The sequence below is a fragment of the Ovis canadensis genome, chromosome 11 (genome assembly GCF_042477335.2).
Source record: "Ovis canadensis isolate MfBH-ARS-UI-01 breed Bighorn chromosome 11, ARS-UI_OviCan_v2, whole genome shotgun sequence".
Taxonomy (NCBI): domain Eukaryota; kingdom Metazoa; phylum Chordata; class Mammalia; order Artiodactyla; family Bovidae; genus Ovis; species Ovis canadensis.
The window spans coordinates 64,557,172-64,574,495 of record NC_091255.1 but is presented as its reverse complement, the minus strand read 5'-3'; the positions used below and the strand labels follow the sequence as shown (position 1 = coordinate 64,574,495).

The 17,324-nt window shown below is 55.0% G+C and overlaps 1 protein-coding gene across 1 annotated transcript; it reads right to left on the bottom strand.

Moving 5' to 3' along the window:
* Positions 1-131: 131 nt before the first annotated feature.
* FDXR (ferredoxin reductase) lies at positions 132-11,414 on the bottom strand. The gene is made up of 12 exons (XM_069543966.1): positions 11,089-11,414; positions 10,206-10,303; positions 5,789-5,884; positions 5,468-5,590; positions 5,218-5,331; positions 4,809-4,910; positions 2,663-2,770; positions 2,346-2,430; positions 2,014-2,213; positions 1,759-1,930; positions 779-949; positions 132-644 (listed from the first exon to the last, which is right to left on the bottom strand). Exons 1-12 carry the CDS (start codon positions 11,165-11,167, stop codon positions 514-516), a joined length of 1,479 nt encoding a protein of 492 aa, XP_069400067.1. The 5' UTR covers positions 11,168-11,414; the 3' UTR covers positions 132-513.
* Between the last annotated feature and the right edge of the window lie 5,910 nt (positions 11,415-17,324).

Here is a 17,324-nt window from a genome sequence, read left to right as displayed (position 1 = left end):
GGGCTGCCAAAACCCCCCACCGGCCCCCCTGGGGGCAGGGAGCTGGCTCTGCAGCGCCACCTGGCGACTGGAGAGACGCTGCGGCCGGAAGGTGACCCTGGGCCTCGAAAGAAGTCGCGCACTCGAACCAGTGACCCTAGGTGGCAGGTGCTTTATTTCCAGCATATTCCTGACCTGGGGACCTTCCACAGTCCAGCAGGAGAGAGACAGGAGGGAGGGAGGTCAGCTTGTGTCTGCCTCCATCCCTAAATAAGGTTATCTCCTTGCTGAAAGGTACCCACACTGGCAGGAGTGACCTTCTGGCTCAATAAAGTGCTCCTACACCCCTGGAGAAGAGGCAGCCAGGGCCGTATGCCAGGATGGGCAGACAACGCAGCTGGGGTGCAGAGTCCCACTCAGGCTGACCCCGATGCCTCTCTGCTGCCCAGCGCGCCTCCTCTCTTCTCCAAGCAGGGCTAGGATCTGGGGTCACCCTCCTCTTCTCTCTGCACCAGGCTGGGCTCGGATCTGGGCTCAGTGCCCCAGCAGCTGCAGCATCTCCTGAGGATCCAGCAGCTTCTCTCTGGGCTTCCCCAAGGCCTGGCCCCGGGACACCTCCTCAGCATCCAGTTTCTCCCAGTCCGAGAAAGACACGGGCCAGACCCCTGTGGCAGAGGGAAGATGGCTCAGGGCCTCTACTTGCTCCCTTGCCCCAGTGGGGAACAGCCCCCTTCCGGCCCAGGGACCTCCCCCAGACGCCCCCCTCCCCAACTCCTGGGAGCTCACACGGGGCCCAGACCTCGGCTGTCCAGCAGGGCCTTGATAGCTACAGAGCCCGGCCTGGGGCCAGACGGCAGGTGCCCGGCCCTCAGGTCCTGCAGCAGAATCTGGCCGGTGAGGAAGCTGTCAGTCATGGTGGTGGTGATGACACCCGTGGGTCCCCGCTTCACCCAGCCGCTGCAGTAGAGGCCTGGTGTGGGGTTGACAGAGGGCGAAGGAATGGGGAGTGGCCTGGGCACCCTGGCAAGCCTGAGCCCCAGGACACACATGCCGGGAGGATGGCCCCCAGCACCCGTCAGCGGGGCCCACTCGTCTGCCGCCCCTGCCCTCAGTTCCTCCCCAAACACACCCAGGTGTTCTCACCATGCACCGCCCCCCACCTTACACCTTAGGGTCCCTGCATCTTGGCGCTCCTTGTAGGAGCTGGGTCCTGTCACCTTGCTTCAGCAGGCTCTCAGTAAACACTGACTGAATGAATTAATAACTAGATAGGTATGTGATTTTCTGGGCTTCCCTGGTGGCTCAGACATTAAAGAATCCGCCTGCAATGCAGGAGACCTGGGTTTGATCCCTGGGTTAAGAAGATCCCCTGGAGGAGGGCATGGTAACCCACTCCAGCATTCTTGCCCAGAGAATCCCTGTGGACAGAGGAGCCTGGTGGGCTACAGTCCATGGGGTCACAAGGGTGGGACAGGACTGAGCAACTGAGCATAGCACACATACTTAACCAGGCTGGTAACTTGCAGAGGACAAGGATTAAGCTGCTGCTTAATCTCTAGTCTCAGCCCTGGGCTAGCCCAGAGCCCGATTTAATAACCAGACATACGAGTGGGCATCTCAGCTACACTGGGGACTTCTCGTAGGGCCAGGAGGTGGGTGGGGCTGAGTCACAGGCCTGACTCAGAACAGTTTCTCAATGCATATCACCTGATGAAGGAATGAATGTGAAACAGCCCTGAGAGCCACCAGCCTCCCTGTGCCCCCGCCACGCCCTCTCACCTGGCACATCCACAACCCGGCCCTCCATATTGGGAATGACCCCAAGCTTGGGGTCAAAGGGCACACTGGGGTCGATGGGGCGGCTCTTATACCCAACGCTGCTCAGCACCAGCCCACAGGGGAGGTCCTCCACGTCCCCAGTGGGCACTGCCCGGGTGGCCTCTCCAATGCCCTGTGGGGAAAGTGTGGGAAACACCAGGCTGGGGGGTAGGGAGACTTGAGAACGGGGGTGTCTTTGGGGAACAGGAGACTCACCTCCAGTCTGGTGACTGCCAGGCGGATGCCTGCCACCCGCCACCCATCTGGCGAGGGCAGGACCTGCTGCGGGCTTCGGAAGAAGCGGAGGCCCCAGGCACGGGAGGCTGATGCCCGGCGGGCAGCCTCTTCCACTCCTGGCTTCTCCGTGGCTGTTCGAAGCAGCAGTTCCATCAGCCGCTTCCTTGGGCGAGCAGCCTCTGTCAGCAATGCAGGACATCTCAGGGCAGTGTCTGGGTTCCAGCCCTCTCCGCACATGCCCTCCCCCTAGCCCTCTCTGACCTAGACCATCCCCTCCTAGTGAGCTGGAGAGCCAGGATAGGGCCCCTCACCCTTGATTCTGTCCTGGAGACCCAAGAAATCCACAGGATCCAACATGGGCCGAGTTCCTGGTAACTGAATCATCTCCCGAAGCTCCTTGGGGGTGGGGATGGGGGTGGGGAGCGGGTGAGAGGGTCAGGTCCAGAGTGCTGTCCACTCCTGAGCCCACCCCAGAACCCAGCCCAGGGGAAACACCACTGCCACCTACCACCACGGAAGGCACTGGGCCCCAGGGGGCCTTGCCTGGCTCCCCCTCATCCACCCCGGGCAGCTCTGCCCTGCCACGCCTCCCAAGGGACCCTGGCCCCTGGCCCTCAGACCCCAGCACCTTTATGGTGAAGGCCACTTGTAGGGGTCCACGTCGGCCCACGATCCACACCGTCTTCACCCGACTCTGTCTCAGGGCTCCCAGGGCAGCCTCAGTGATGTCTGTTTTCTGGCACAAAAGGAGGACCTTAAAGTCACTGGAAACTGACAGTGGAGGCGGACTCTCCGTTTGCTGGTGTCCAGAGCCTGGGCGGTGAGAAGGCTGGCAGCCTGAAATGGCAACACTGTCCCCTCTGGTGGCCAGACAGAGCACTGCCGCCAATTCTGCAAATGGTTCCAACTGGCAGCAAACCTGTCCCATCCCTTCATGGCAAACAGATGGGGAAACAATGGAAACAGTGACAGGCTTTATCTTCTTGGGCTCCAAAATCACTGCAGATGGTGACTGCAGTCATGAAATTAAAAGATGCTTGCTCCTTGGAAGAAAAGCTATGATAAACCTAGACAGCATATTAAAAAGCAGAGACATTACTTTGCCAACAAAGGTCCGTCTAGTCAAAGCTATGGTTTTTCCAGTAGTCATATATGGATGTGAGAGTTAGACTATAAAGAAAGCTGAGCGTAGAAGAATTGATGCTTTTGAACTGTGGTGTAGGAGAAGACTCTTGAGAGTCCCTTGGACTACAAGATCAAACCAGTCCATCCTAAAGGAAATCAGTCCTGAATATTCACTGGAAGGACTGATGCTGAAGCTGAAACTCCAATACTTTGGCCACCTGATGTGAAGAACTGACTCCTTGGAAAAGACCCTGATGCTGGGAAAGATTGAAGGCAGGAGGAGAAGGGGACGACAGAGGATGAGATGGTTGGATGGCATCATCAGCTAGATGGACAAGAGTTTGAGCAAGCTCTGGGAGCTGGTGATGGACAGGGAAGCCTGGCGTGCTGCAGTCCATGAGGTCGCAAAGAGTCGGACACAAGTGAGCAACTGAACTGAACTGAGTAGCAAACCAGGCTGACTATCTTCATTCAACAAGTGTTTACCAAGTGTGCAAGGGGCATAGCAGGCAGTGTCAATGGTGAACAAAAGAGACGTGGTGCCGGCCGCACAGAGTTTCTGACCTGGGCGGGGAGAGGCTTATCAAATAATCATTAATAGTGTAACACTGCAGTGGTGACATACTTTGAAACAAAAAGTAGCCGAATCCACCGAAGGAGGGGAGGTAGACCTACTCAGGATGGTCCTGGAAGGTTTCCTGGAGGAAGGAACAACTGAACCAGGAACTAAAAGATGAACACAGGTGAGTTTCCCTGGTGGTTCGGCAATAAAGAATCCGCCTGCTCATGCAGGAGATGTGGGCTCAATTCCTGATCCGGGAAGATCCCACGTGCTCTGGAGCAACTAAGCCCGTGCGCCACAACTACTGAGCCTGCGCTCTAGAGCCCGGGAGCTGCGACCTCTGAAGCCCACACGCCCTACAGCCTGTGCTCTGAGACAAGAGAAGCCGCCACGATGAGACCCTCGCACCACGACCAGAGAGCAGCCCCTGCTCAATGCAGCTGGAGAAACGCCTGCACAGCAACGAAGACCCAACACAGCCAAAAATAAACTAACTGATATTATTTTTAAAAATTAATTAAAGATGAATCCACCTGCAATGTGCGAGGCCTGGGTTTGATCCCTGGGTCTGGAAGATCCCCTGGAGAAGGGAAAGGCTACCCACTCCAGTGTTCTAGCCTAGGAGAATTCCATGGACTATTCAACCGCAATGAGTCAGACATGACTGAGCAACTTTCACTTCCCCTGGAGGAGGGCATGGCAACCCACTCCAGTTATTCTTGCCTGGAGAATCCCAGGGACAGAGCTGCCTAGTGGGCTACAGTCGTTGGGTCGCAAAGGGTCGGACACAATTTAGCGATGTAGCATGCATGCGCACACACAGGAGGTGTGTTGAGAGGGTTGTGAGCAGGGGCAGTGGTGTGTGTACACTGAAAACTTTTCCTTTTAAAAAGCCTACATAGCTACAGAAAGTGATGAGGAAATAGCATGAGATAAAGCTGCCGTTTAGAAGGTCTCTGCCTGGCATGTGGGGAAGCAGGCGCTGAGTTTAGCCTGGAGGGACAAGGCCCAAACCCTGAAGGCAGGGGCCTCCTCTCCTTGGTGTAACCCCCCACTCCCACCCCTGCAGCCCGACCTACCCACTCACCTCCAGGTGGTCGGGTGGGGTCAGCAGGATCCGGGCCACATCCAGAGCCACGTTCCCCTGCCCCAGAATCACAGCGGTGTCACAGCTCAGGTCTGGGGCCAGCTGAGGGGCAGAGGTCGGGATGATGCTCACCCAGCCTGGGCCTCAGTCAGGCTGACCTCAGCCTCATGTCCCATCCCCAGTCATAGCCTCAGGCTCCTCCGTGCTCAGAGCTTCAACCCAGGTCCCGCCCCCACCACCCATCACCCCCTCTTCCCAGAAGCCTCCCTCCTTGGCCAGCCTGATGCCTCACGTCTCATCTCACCGGCCACCTCCCAAGCCTGTGGCTGCCCTTTCCCCCAGCTATGGGAGCCAAGAGCTGGCTGAGGAGTGGGCAGGAAGAGGCCAGGGGAGGGCTCCCAAAACTCACCTCCCGGTTCTCAGGAAGCCCATTGTACCAGCCCACGAAGGCCCGGGCCGAGAACACGCCAGGCAGCTCCTCACCAGGGATATCCAGGGCCTGATGGTCCTCTGCCCCATAGCTCTGAGGACAGACCCAGAGGCCTCAGTGGCAGCTAAGGGACTGGGCAGCCCAGCGCCCAGGCTCCCACTGGCCTCCTTCCAGCTCCTTCTCCATAGCGTTCCCCCAGCCACCACCCCCGCCACCCGCCTGCACTCACCAGCACCACAGCGTGGTAGGCGTCGCGCAGTTCCTGCACGGTCACATCCCTGCCCACCTCCACGTTGCCGTAGAAGGCACAGCGGTCAGAGCGGGCCGTCTGGGTAAAGGTGTTGATGACATTCTGCCAGGCCCAGCGGGGGAGGGGTTAGAGGGTGGGGCAGCGCCAGGGTCCACGGCAATGCCACCCTCACCCCACAGTGTCTGGGGTGTCACTCCCTCCAGAGAGCCTGGGGTCATCCCATGAAGTCCGGGAGCCTCCCTCCTCCCCGCATCTTGACCAAAGTCTCTCAACCCTCGCTCTGAGCTCAGAGATACCCACCTTGACCTCGGGGTGGTCGGGCGCCACGCCAAAGCGCACCAGGCCAAAGGGCACCAGCTGTTTCTCGTAGATATCCACGTGGGCCCGGGAGTGGTGCTGGGGGAGAGGGCAGCAGCTGGTGGGGCCAAGTGTCTTGCGTGCTAAGTCGCTTTAGCTGTGGCTGACTCTTTGCAACCCTGTGGACCGTAGCCCGCCAGGCTCCTCTGTCCACGGGATTCTTCAGGCAAGAATACTGGAGTGGGTTGCCGTTTCCTCCTCCAGGGGATCTTCCCGACCCAAGGATGGAACCCACATCGCCTGCATTTCCTGCATGGGTAGGCCTCCTGGGAAGCCCTGGTGGGGTTGAAGCAGAGGCTAAGTCTGCCCTTCCCAAGGCAAAGCAGGACAGCCCCGCTCAGTGGGCTGAGGACACAGGAGAGAGAAAGGCCCATCTGTCCTCACCTGCTTAGAGAGCCAGACTAGAGGGATGGGCAGACCAGAGCCAGGGCAGCCAAGGCCTGACTTCAAGGACCACCAGCCCACTGAGACGGCGAGACCACTGGCCAGCTGAGAAAGGCGGCAGCTTTCCCTCCACCGGAGCTGTATCAGGAGAGCTTCTCCATCTACTTGGGTCAGGTGTGACACACAGCCCTGTCCTAGAACCCTTTGACACTTCTAGAAATGCCCAGCCTGTGGATGACCTGAGACCCACCCTTGGAAACTTATACCTGTGTGCTGAGTTGCTCAGTCGTGTCCAACTCTTTGCGACCCCATGGACTGTAGCCCACCAGGCTCTTCTGTCCATGGGAATTTTCCAGGCAAGAATACTGGAGTGGGTTGCCATTTCCTCCTCCAGGGGATCTTCCCGACCCAGGGATCGAACCGGTGTTCTCTTATGTCTCCTGCTGTGGCAGGCGGGTTCTTGACCACTAGCACCACCTGGGAAGCTCACTGCCTGTGTCCAAGTCCAGGCCCCCCCACTGCCCATCGTGCCTGCTGACTCTCCCCATCAGTGCCATCCACAGGTGGCACCAGAACCACCTCCCTCCTCGCCACTGACCTCACTGTGCCCTTGAAGAGCTGAAGTTTTGGAGTCAACAGCCACGGGAGCTGACCCAGCGCCACCACTATCTGACTCTGTGCCGCTGGAATGATTCTTAACTTCTCTGGACCAAGGAACATTCCTTCTGGCGTGATGCTCCAGATGCAATGAGCAAGGCCTGCACCCTCAGCCCCAGGCAAGACCCACTGCGAGTGTTCCATCAAAAGCTGGCATTACCGTCACTGCAGTTGTGGTGGCTATGTCTCACCGCCTGGCTCCCGAACCTTCCCTGGCTGCCTGGCCACAGGACAAAGTCCAAACTGCTTAGCCTGGAGGTCAATATCATACACTATGTGCCTTTCCATCTTATCTTTCCTTCTTTCCAGCTTGGAGCCTTCCCTCCAGGTCACAGGGCCCTCTCCAAGGCCACCTCCACAAGACTAAACCCACTGGACCTGTTCACTGGTTCTCTCAGGACCGGACTCCTCTTCCAGGAAGCCCCTCCTTCCTAGCTCTCACATGAGCGCTAAGTCACTTCAGTCGACTCTTTGGGACCCCACCTGTAGCCCGCCAGGCTCCTCTGTTCATGGGATTCTCCAGGCAAGAATACTGGAGTGGGTTGCCATTTCCTCCTCCAGGGGATCTTCCCGACCCGGGGATCAAACCCTCATCTCGTGTCTCCTGCATTGGCAGGCGGATTCTTTACCACTGGGGCCTCGTAGCTCTCCCCCATCCCTCCAATCCCTCTAGCTGTTCTTTCCCAGGTCCTCTTTGCTCTATTTCTTCTCTAACAAGAATATTCTCAGAGGTTCTTCCAATCTGAGGTCCCCTCCCCTTGCCCAGGACACTCCCTGGGGAGGTATCATCATTCCCTCCTATGACCTCAAATTCCCGTGGATTTACTGATGACATTCTACTCTCCTCTGCCCAGCCCTCCTACCAAGCCTGAGACCCCTGAACAGCTCACTGGAGACACCTCACACAGATCCGGATAGAAGCCAGTCCCCTTCCCCCAAACCTCTCTCCCTCTGCTCCCGGGCTTCCTTCCACCCTGAGCCAGAAGCTGGGGCTCCTCTCTGACTCCCCTCGTCCGTGTCCAACCAGACCTCCATCCTCCCCACTGCCACCCCAGCGGCTCCTGCTGCGCTCCTGGCCACCAGCCCTGCCTCCCGCCCTGCAGGCAGAGAGCTCCAGATCGAAATCACGGTGCTTTCAACCCCCGCCCCCTCCCCCCACCCCAGCCTAAAACCCTTTGGTGAAGCCAACCACCTGTGGCAACTGCGCCCCCAGGACAAAGGGAGGCATGCTGTTTTCAAATGTTGATTCCTGGGCCCCAGTCAAGGCTTGATTCAGTAGAAAGGAGGCCCAGAAATGTGCCTTTTCACCAGTCCCCCAGGGGACTCTGATGGAGGGAGGGGGATGGACAGCACTGAGAGAAACTGCCGGAGTCCAGCCTGCTCAGGGGCTTCCAGGCCCCCAGCACCCGGGCCCACGCAAATCCTCCAGCCTCTGCTCTCGCCGTCCCACCTCCTGAACTCACCCACCCCCAAACCTGCATTCCCTTCCCCTGGGTGTCTGTCAGGTAGTTATCTATGCCCCGGCCTCTCTGGGCTCCCCCCTCCAAACCCCTCCTTCTGTCCTTTAGACATCGATCAAGGACATCACCCCCTCTGGCTGGGTAAGGTGTCCCTCCTGCACACAGCGCCCCCTCGCCCATCAGAATCCTAGACTATCACGTAAACCCTCTTCTCCTCTACTCCGCAACCCCCCACATAAGCTGTCAGGTCCTTGAGCGTGGCAACCGTGTCTGTCCTGCTCATGCCCATGTTCCCAGGGCCAAGCCGTGCCTGGATCATGTCAGCGTCCAGTGCTTGATAACTGAACGGCCCAGCGTGGACCTTAAGGGCAGGCTCTGCCATCGGACAGTCCATGCTCAGAACCCAGGCCTTCCCTGCTCAGCGGTGGGGCCTTGGGCAGCCTCGCTCGGCCTCAGCATTCTCACCTCTGAAGCAAGAGTCATGCCACCTGCTTCACAAGTTGTCTTGAGGCTGTGAGGACATGCTGTGTAGACAGTGCCTGACTCAGCTTAGTGTCACTGTCTCAAACATGCCTCGTGTTCCTGTCGCAGGACCATAGCTGGTAGTCTGAAGCTCCCAGTGGGCAGGGACCAGCTTGTAACTGGCCCCAGTGCCCACCCCCAGTACCTCCCATGGGGAAAGTAGGCACAGGGCAGAGCCTTTTTTCACACTAGGGGCACTGAGGATACTGCCTGGAAGGCCCCCTCTCCCCAGATTTCAGGCTCTGCTCACACAGCTCCCCTTACACAAGCTGTGGAAGATCCCTGGTCTCCCTCCCAGTGCCCAGGTCTGTCGTAACACATGGAAACTGACCTGTAATGAAGCCCCACATGTGGGAGACCCTCTCCAGAGCCTGGGAGCCTCCTTCAGTGCAACTCAGATACACCTCTCCAGGAAGCACTTTCCTACTGACCCCCACCTAACCAGGCTCTTACAGGTCACTTCACTGTGATTAGCTCTTTTATCTGTGCTGCTTGGAAGGTGAGCTTAGGTCACTTTTTAGCAGGGGGACCAACTCATCCTGGCCTCCCCAAGACCCTCCCAGCTTTAAGATTGAAAGCCTCACACCCTAGACAAACTGGGAAGGTTGACCACCCTACTTTTTGAGTAGAGTGTGTAATTAATATAGTCATCCTTTCTCTTGTCTCTCCACAGCAAGGTCATTGTCCTATGTCTCAGTCAGCTGAACTCGCACGCACCCCTCTCCATCCCCGACTTCCGCCCCACCAAGGCCTGCCGATGTTTCAAGGGTAACCAGCAACCTTGGGGCCCTGCCCGCCAAGGCTAGTACTATAAACCTTGAGACTCTGGCCATGGGGTGGGGGGGAAGGGGTGGGATGGGGAGTGGAGAGCAGGCTAAAAAAACAGCATGGCATGGGGAGGGCTGGAACTATTGGCAAGGAGAGTGCAATGAGGCGCCTAAAGTTACAAAGGGCCTTGAGAAGAAGGGGTGGCCTCAAGAGGCAGGACATTGGGAACAGAGAGGAGAGAGAGGAGAAAGAAGGGAAGATGAGGGGCAGGAAAAAGATATCCTGCAGGTCTGGAGTAAGCTCCTTGGACTACTTGGCCAGGAAAGCATAGCCAACTGTCTGCCACGAACCACCACCCAAGAGGCAAACACACTCTCTCCGAGCTGAGGACCTAGAATGGGAGCCCCAGGTTACAAAGCATGTATGAAGTGTCCTGTCCAGATGGGCTGGGAGCCTCTTCCCCATCAGGAATCCAGGAGTGCTTTTAAAACCCAAAGGAGTGGGGCTTGCACTTAGGATTGGAGCAGCGGGTGAATCTTGGGAAAAGGAACCAGGGGGAAGTGGCTTACCTTTAGCAGGTGCTGGGCCGTGTAAAAGCCAGCTGGGCCACTGCCGACCACACAGATCTGGGGGGTCTGCTCCTGTGTGGAGAAGTGCTGGCCGAAGTCTAGGGTGGGGGGATGGGGGCGGAAGGTCAGAACAAGACTCCCTCACCTGTGCCAAATCCCAACTTAAATGTCAAAGAGAAGACGGAGTTTTCCAGGCTTCACCCTCATATGCATCCTCCTTCTCTTTTTCCTCGAAGCTTTGACATTTGCCAGGGTCCCTTATTCCATCTGAATCCCCAAAGGTTGTGGGTCCATCCAGAGCCCCATCTCACCCACATCCAGAGCCCGCTTTAGAGGGCCTACTCAACACTCCCCATCACCCCTGAAGTGGTGCTCTGGACTGCTCAGCACTGCTTAATTTTTCTTACTGGGTTTTCCCGACCCACTCAGCTAGAATACCACATCTTCCAACAGACCCAGTATCACCCAATCTCGTCCCTGTGGATCTCCCCACAATGCCCCGTTTTACCTCTTCTAACTCCTCTCCTTCCACAGAGCCCTCTATCACCCATATAGACTCCGGCTTCAGACTTCCCTCCTGCCCCACAGACCTCCTTATCCCCCTCATTCACTCCTTCTCATGCCTGTGGACATCATTGTCTCCCCTTCGCACCTTTGTTGACCCCTGTCTCACCCCAGCAGCCTCACACCTTGGCGCACAGGCTGTCATCTTCCCCTGGACACCGCCCCCACTCCGTCTACATGAGTGCACCCCTCCAGTCTCAGCACTGGTCCCCTCCCTCTCCCCTCTCCAGCCCTGCCCCGGCTCGGCTCCCACTTCTCACGGGATCGTTCGCAGGCCTTCCCGAACTCCCACCCAGCCCTAGAGGGGCTCTGCTCCTACTCTGGATGCTCCTGGAAGGAGGCAGCCGAGTCCGAGTCCAAGACGACCAGGGCCACCAGCGCCAAGAGCGCGGAGCCATGCCTGGGAAGAGGAACCAGCCCGGGGGCCAAACTCTGCCGGCTGCCCCGCACTCCCGCGCCGGGCCCGGACCCGCCCCGGCCCTTCCCTGGCCCCGCCCCGCCCTTCCTCTGGCCCCGCCCACAGGTTCGACCCCGCCCCCAAGCCCGCCTCCAATGCTTCAGGACCGAAAGGCCTGGTGGCTCTATCCCCACAGCCCCACAGGGAAAGGCCCGCCCCCGCAACCCACCCCCTTCCTCTGAAGGCTCACCCCCCAGGACTTCCGGGCAGTAAGTGACGCAATAAACTTCTCCCCCGTCTTCACCTTTTCTCCAATTATCTGGAGCCTAGACTTGGAGGAGAGCAAATCCCCATTGCTGTTTCAACCCTCCTGAAAGATCGAGCCAATTAGAAAGGAGCTTAGTTTACTTACCTGCTTCCTCTAAAGGCTCTCGTCGCTCGCTGATGACTCAAGGCGCCGTTTCCCCTTTGAGAGCCTATCCCGGCTCGTTTCGGTCCTAGCCAATCACAAGCCGGTTCAAGCGCACCTCCCCTCCCATTGGGTAATAAGGATGAAGTCCGGAAGTCTGGGAAAAGGGTTTTCCCGCGGCACTTTCTCCGGCGCGTGGTACCTGGTCCGACTCCTCGGTGATCTTGTTGCGTAACCGTCCTCCCCTTTACAAAGATGAGGGACCAGCAGGAGAGTCTTGCCCTCTGTACCAAGGACAGAGCCAGGTTTCCCACCCTCGTCCAACAAGCTGGGATAGACGGAGGCGAATTTTGCACTGGCCCCGAGTGCAGAATTTAAGAGGGCGCCAAAACCCTCAGAAATCGAGGTAATAATATTGTAATGCAGTGTTTTAAAAGATGAAAATTAAGGCAAAAAACTCATAATGAACAAGATGTATTTTTAAATACAGCCCTAGTGACATCTGACCCAATACTTTTGATGCCACCTTTTCCCACCCCCTGCCCCTAGGGCCCTCCTGTCAGGCACATCCTTGAAGAAGCCTTCCCTGACCCGTAGTCTCCCAAGCCCGGTTAGCGCCCGTTTTTATCCCCTTAACACTCCAGCTCCTCATTACTTATTAAACTGCTTTATCATTCTTATCTTTTTATTTGACGTTGTCAGCTGAAAGAATAATGCACAATGTACACGTTGTGAGTTCAGTTTTATTCTGGCACCTTCCTGAGGACTGTTGCCCAGGAAGCCAGCCTCTCAGATTCCTCGGAGACACTGCTTCAGAGAGGTAAGGGAGGAGCCAAGATATTTATAAACTTTTTTTTTCCCGCTGGAAATAACATATAATCAAGCAAAAAAGATTACTGTTAACCACAAAGAACACACATCTTGAGTTAATGATTTTAGTGCTTTTCCATGTATGGGAAGATGCAAGAATCTGGGGTCACTGGAATTTTTCGTTAGCTATATAACTTAACTATCTAGGGGCCAGTATATCATATTTACCATTTTCTGACAATAAAGTTGAGAAAGACAGTCATCGTTTATGTCCTAGCTAGACAGCAATATGCTAAAATGTGACCTACCTCCTTGTCTGCTTTTTTGCTTCATTGTTTAAATCCTTTCTCACTTGATGTGATCATACGAGAAAGAACAAGTACATACATTATTTACCCAAAGTGCTGTTAGGGAAGCCCAGCAAAGAGAACACAAGGGAAAAGTAGACTCCTCACTTCCACTTTGTCTCTGATAACCTTGATACGGGATATAATCTCACATCCAGTTTACCCTCTGAAATTTCTTGACTTGTAATTTTTTTTTAACATCTTTAACTGCCCTTTTCTAAACAACAGGTCTCATCTAGGGTACTACAGCAATTTTCCTTTCTCAGTGCTTCCAGAATAGACTATCTAAGACTCATTTGGTTGTGGTGCTTTAAATCATAATTGCTCCTCAACTTCCACAGGGGCTGCGTGCCTCACTTGAGGTCTCCTGGTGGGTGGTAGGATCTGGATCTTGTTTGCTGTTTGAATTCCATACTACACAGTAGATTCCTGGGTTAACTCAAATTGTACATCATAAATATTCTGTGTAGATAGGCTGTTACTGGAGAAGGCAATGGCACCCCACTCCAGTACTCTTGCCTGGAAAATCCCATGGATGGAGGAGCCTGGTAGGCTGCAGTCCATGGGGTCGCTAAGAATCGGACACAACTGAGCGACTTCACTTTCACTTTTCACTTTCATGCATTGGAGAAGGAAATGGCAACCCCCTCCAGTATTCTTGTCTGGAGAATCCCAGGGACAGCAGAGCCTGGTGGGCTGCCATCTATGGGGTCGAACAGAGTCGGACACGACTGAAGCGACTTAGCAGTAGCAGCAGCAGCAGCAGTATGTCCAAAGCACAGGGCTTCCCAGGTGGATCAGTGGTACAGAATCCACCTGCCAGTGCAGGAGACATGGGTTCAAACCCTGGGTCAGGAAGATCTGCTGGAGCAGGAAAAGGCAACCCATGTCAGTATTCTTGCCTGGGCGATCCCATGGACAGTGGAGCCTGGAGGGCTGCAGTCCATGGGGTCCCAACAGAGGCAGACATGACTTAGGGACTAAAACAGCAACATACAAAGCACACAACACTTCCTGTTTTTCCGCATGGTGAATTCCCCTTGGGAACATTGTTGCTGAGTGACTGCGGTAGCTAATAGCTTGATCCTTGTAGAACTGGAATGGCAGACTTTTTTTCTTTCTCTTTACAAAGTATGATGAACAGAAAACTGCACAAACCGTAAGTGTACTGGTTGATGAATCATCACAAGATGTAACCATGACTTAGATTACGAAATAGAACTTGGCCAGCACTTACAGGAGCTCCTTTTGCCCCTTCTAGACACTTCCCTTCCCTTCCACTTACTTCCCTTCCCTTCCACTTACTTCCCTTCACTGAGAAGTAAATACTGCTCTGATTTCTAATAAAGTGAAGTCACTTAGTCGTGTCCGACTCTTTGCGACCCCATGGACTGTAGCCTACCAGGCTTCTCCATCCCTGGGATTCTCCAAGCAGGAATAGTGGAGTGGGTTGCCATTTCCTTCTCCAGGAGATCTTCCCAACCCCGGGATTGAACCTGGGTCTTCCGTATTGCAGGCAGACGCTTTACCGTCTGAGCCACCAGGGAAGGATTTCTAATAAGCCATTGTGTTTTGTACTCCTCCTATCAGTCCAGGAATAGGCAAGCTATAGTTTGTAGCACAAATTCCTCTTACCACCTGTCTTTGTATAACCCACAAGTTCATGACTTACATTCTTAAGTGGTTTTTCTAAAATTAGAGAATAATATTCTGTGACATGTGAAAATTACATAAAATTAAAAAAAAAAAAAGAATTTAGGGACTTCCCTGGCAGTCCAGTGATTAGGACTCAGTGCAAAGACTGCCAGGACCTATGTTTGATACCTGGTCGGGGAGCTAAGATCCCACAAGTCTCACAGCATGGCAAAAAACACAGAACACAGTGATGTTCGTTTCTTTACATATTGCCTCTGGCTGTTTTTGCACTTTGATGGCACAGTTGAATAGTTGTGACAGAAACCATATCATCCACAAAGCCCCAAATATTTACCATCTAACATTTTACCAAAAAGGTTTCTCGATTCCTGCACTAGACAGTAAGCTCCAGGAGACTGGGGCCCAATCACACTCTTATCCCCAGAGCTGACACACTGCCAGGCACATAATGGATGTACATGTCTTAACATTCCATTTATTATCCTCTCACATGGGAGGAAGAGAAGGAGATTCAGGAGAGACACCATAGAAAGCCCTAGAGTGCTCCCTGCCCACAGGTGGTATCTCTGGTGGTTAAGAGCAGGAATTCTGGAGTTTGACACACCAGGTTTGAATCTTTCTTCCTCCACATACAAGCTATATGACGTTGATAAGTTTAATCTCTCTAAGGCTTATCTTCACAATATGAGGGGGAAATAGTACCGATTTCCTGTAAAGATTAAAGTTAGATAGCATAAGGACTTCTCTGGTGGTCCAGTGGCTAAGACTCCGAGCTCCCAATGCAGGGGCCAGGGTTTGATCCCTGGTCAGGGAACTAGATCCCATATGCTGCAACTAAGACCCGGCAAAGTCTAATAAATAATTTTTAAGTTAAGATAGTATAGGTTAAAAATGTGCCATAAGTTCTGAATTGATGTTAGCTAACATCATCATAAATATTATCCCCTCCAGAATGTCTCTGTAAATTAGACGTTAGGTCTCTGCAGAGCTCTTAAAGGGCTTCATTCACTCCTGTCACCTCCCCTCATTTCTCAAGGCCCAGTCAATCCCAGTCACAATCCCAGAGTAACAGAAAATCAAGCCTCAAAGTGATAGAGTGTTCTTGGGGGCCTGCTGGGTAGCCAGGTCTGGTACCAGGGCCTCCAACTTCGGCCCATTCCCCACTCAGGCCCAGATCAGTAATAGTGAGTCACTGGTTATATTAGGTTGGTTTTAATCATTAGCCAGGAGTGTGCAAGGGGGCCTTTTCTGATGTTGCACTTTTCATGTGGAGAATTAGCAGTTTGATTAATCACATTCCCAGACCTTAAGGCCATTTCTGAGTTGCCAATGCATTTCAAAAGAGCATCAATAACATACAGCAGAGCAGGAGGTGGGGGAGGCTGCCAAGCCTGGCTCCTTCCAAGAGGGCTGCTTGGATCCGAAACTGCTCTATCAGTCAGCCTCCCAGCAGGAACCAGATGGTGTGCTCAGAGGGGCTGATTGAAGAGAGTTTAATGAAGGAACTTTGTGCAGAGGTGTGGCAGGATGAAGGATGTGGTGAAGTGCCCCCCAGCGTGGCTGGGGCGGGGGATGATCAACAGCTGGAAGCCACTTTCACCCTAGGCCCTGAAGGAGCTGTTCCAGAAGTAGCAAGAGCTGCAGCAGGAGGAGGGGGCACTGGCCAGGAGCTGTGGGCTTCCAGAGAGAAGGGCAGGGCAGAGGAGAGGGGAACGGACCTGGCCAGGCAAGTGGGAGCTACTCAGCAGAGCCGCCTGAGGCCACACCAGAGACGGGTGCTCTCACGGGACCAGGCTCAGAGAACACCTTCGCCTGCCCCTCTCCCCTCCACCCACCCACGTGCTGGCATTCAGCCTCCCCTTGATCAGGGTCAGCATGCCCTTCACCTTGTCCAAGGACTTCACTGAAAACCAAGGCGATCATGCACTCAGGAGAGACTTGCGTGTCCTCAACCAGAGAGGGTTTTTGCCGCTCACCCCCCAACCAGGAGACATTTGGCAATGACTGGAGACGTTTTTGATTGTCACAACTTGGCAACCTAGTGGATAGAAGCTAGAGAGGTGACTAAACATCCTACAATGCACAACAGAGGCCCCCCAATGACAAAGAATTATCTGGCCAAAACGTCACAGTGCCAAAATGAGAAACCCTGTTTTAAACTAACTGCTCTGGCCTTGTGTCAGAGGTCCAGCCTCCTTTTCTGACCCTCCCTCAGCCTCCAGCCGGGCCCTGCCTCCCACTTTCTCATCCAGCCTCCAGGCAGCGCTGCTCCCAGCTCTCTATCCAGGCCGTCGGCTTTGGGCTGGATCTCAGTGGCGTCCCCAGTACCCAGCCTCTTCCTCAGCTGGCACGGGTCACTCCCTTACATCTCCGCCTCACTCCCAGGCTGCAGACATTCCTTTCACAGCTAAGCGTGGCCCTTGACTCCTGGCTCTTGTGTCTGAATCCCCATCCTTCTCCCCCTCCTTCCTCCCCTCTCCAAGGCCATCTGACCTCCAGTGCCTGTTCCCATAACCCCTCTCCAGCCTCAGCTACCCTCCCAGTCATTTTCTCCCTCTCCCAATTGAGAATTCTTCTACCCCATGGGAACATCACAAGCAAAGCCGACTTGGAGAGCTAGCCAAGGTCCTGCTCAAAGCTACTTACCCCCTTGCTACCCTCATCTGCCCTGAACCCTTCCCCACAAAACACACACTTTGAGCTCACAGATGCTGTGGGTCTCAGGAGCTGCTGAGCCCAGGGTCTTGCACAGGCTTCCTGGCTGAGATCCTAGGAAAGTCTGCCGAAGGTAACCTCTCCCTGCGGTCCCTGGGGAGAGGGCTCCTTCGGGGCTGGAACCTCAAACAGCACAGGAAGGAGCAGTGGCCAAGTTCAGAGCTCCCGGGCACCAGGGAGGCCCTCGCCAGGGGGCAGGTGGACCCTTCTGTCTCCATGCC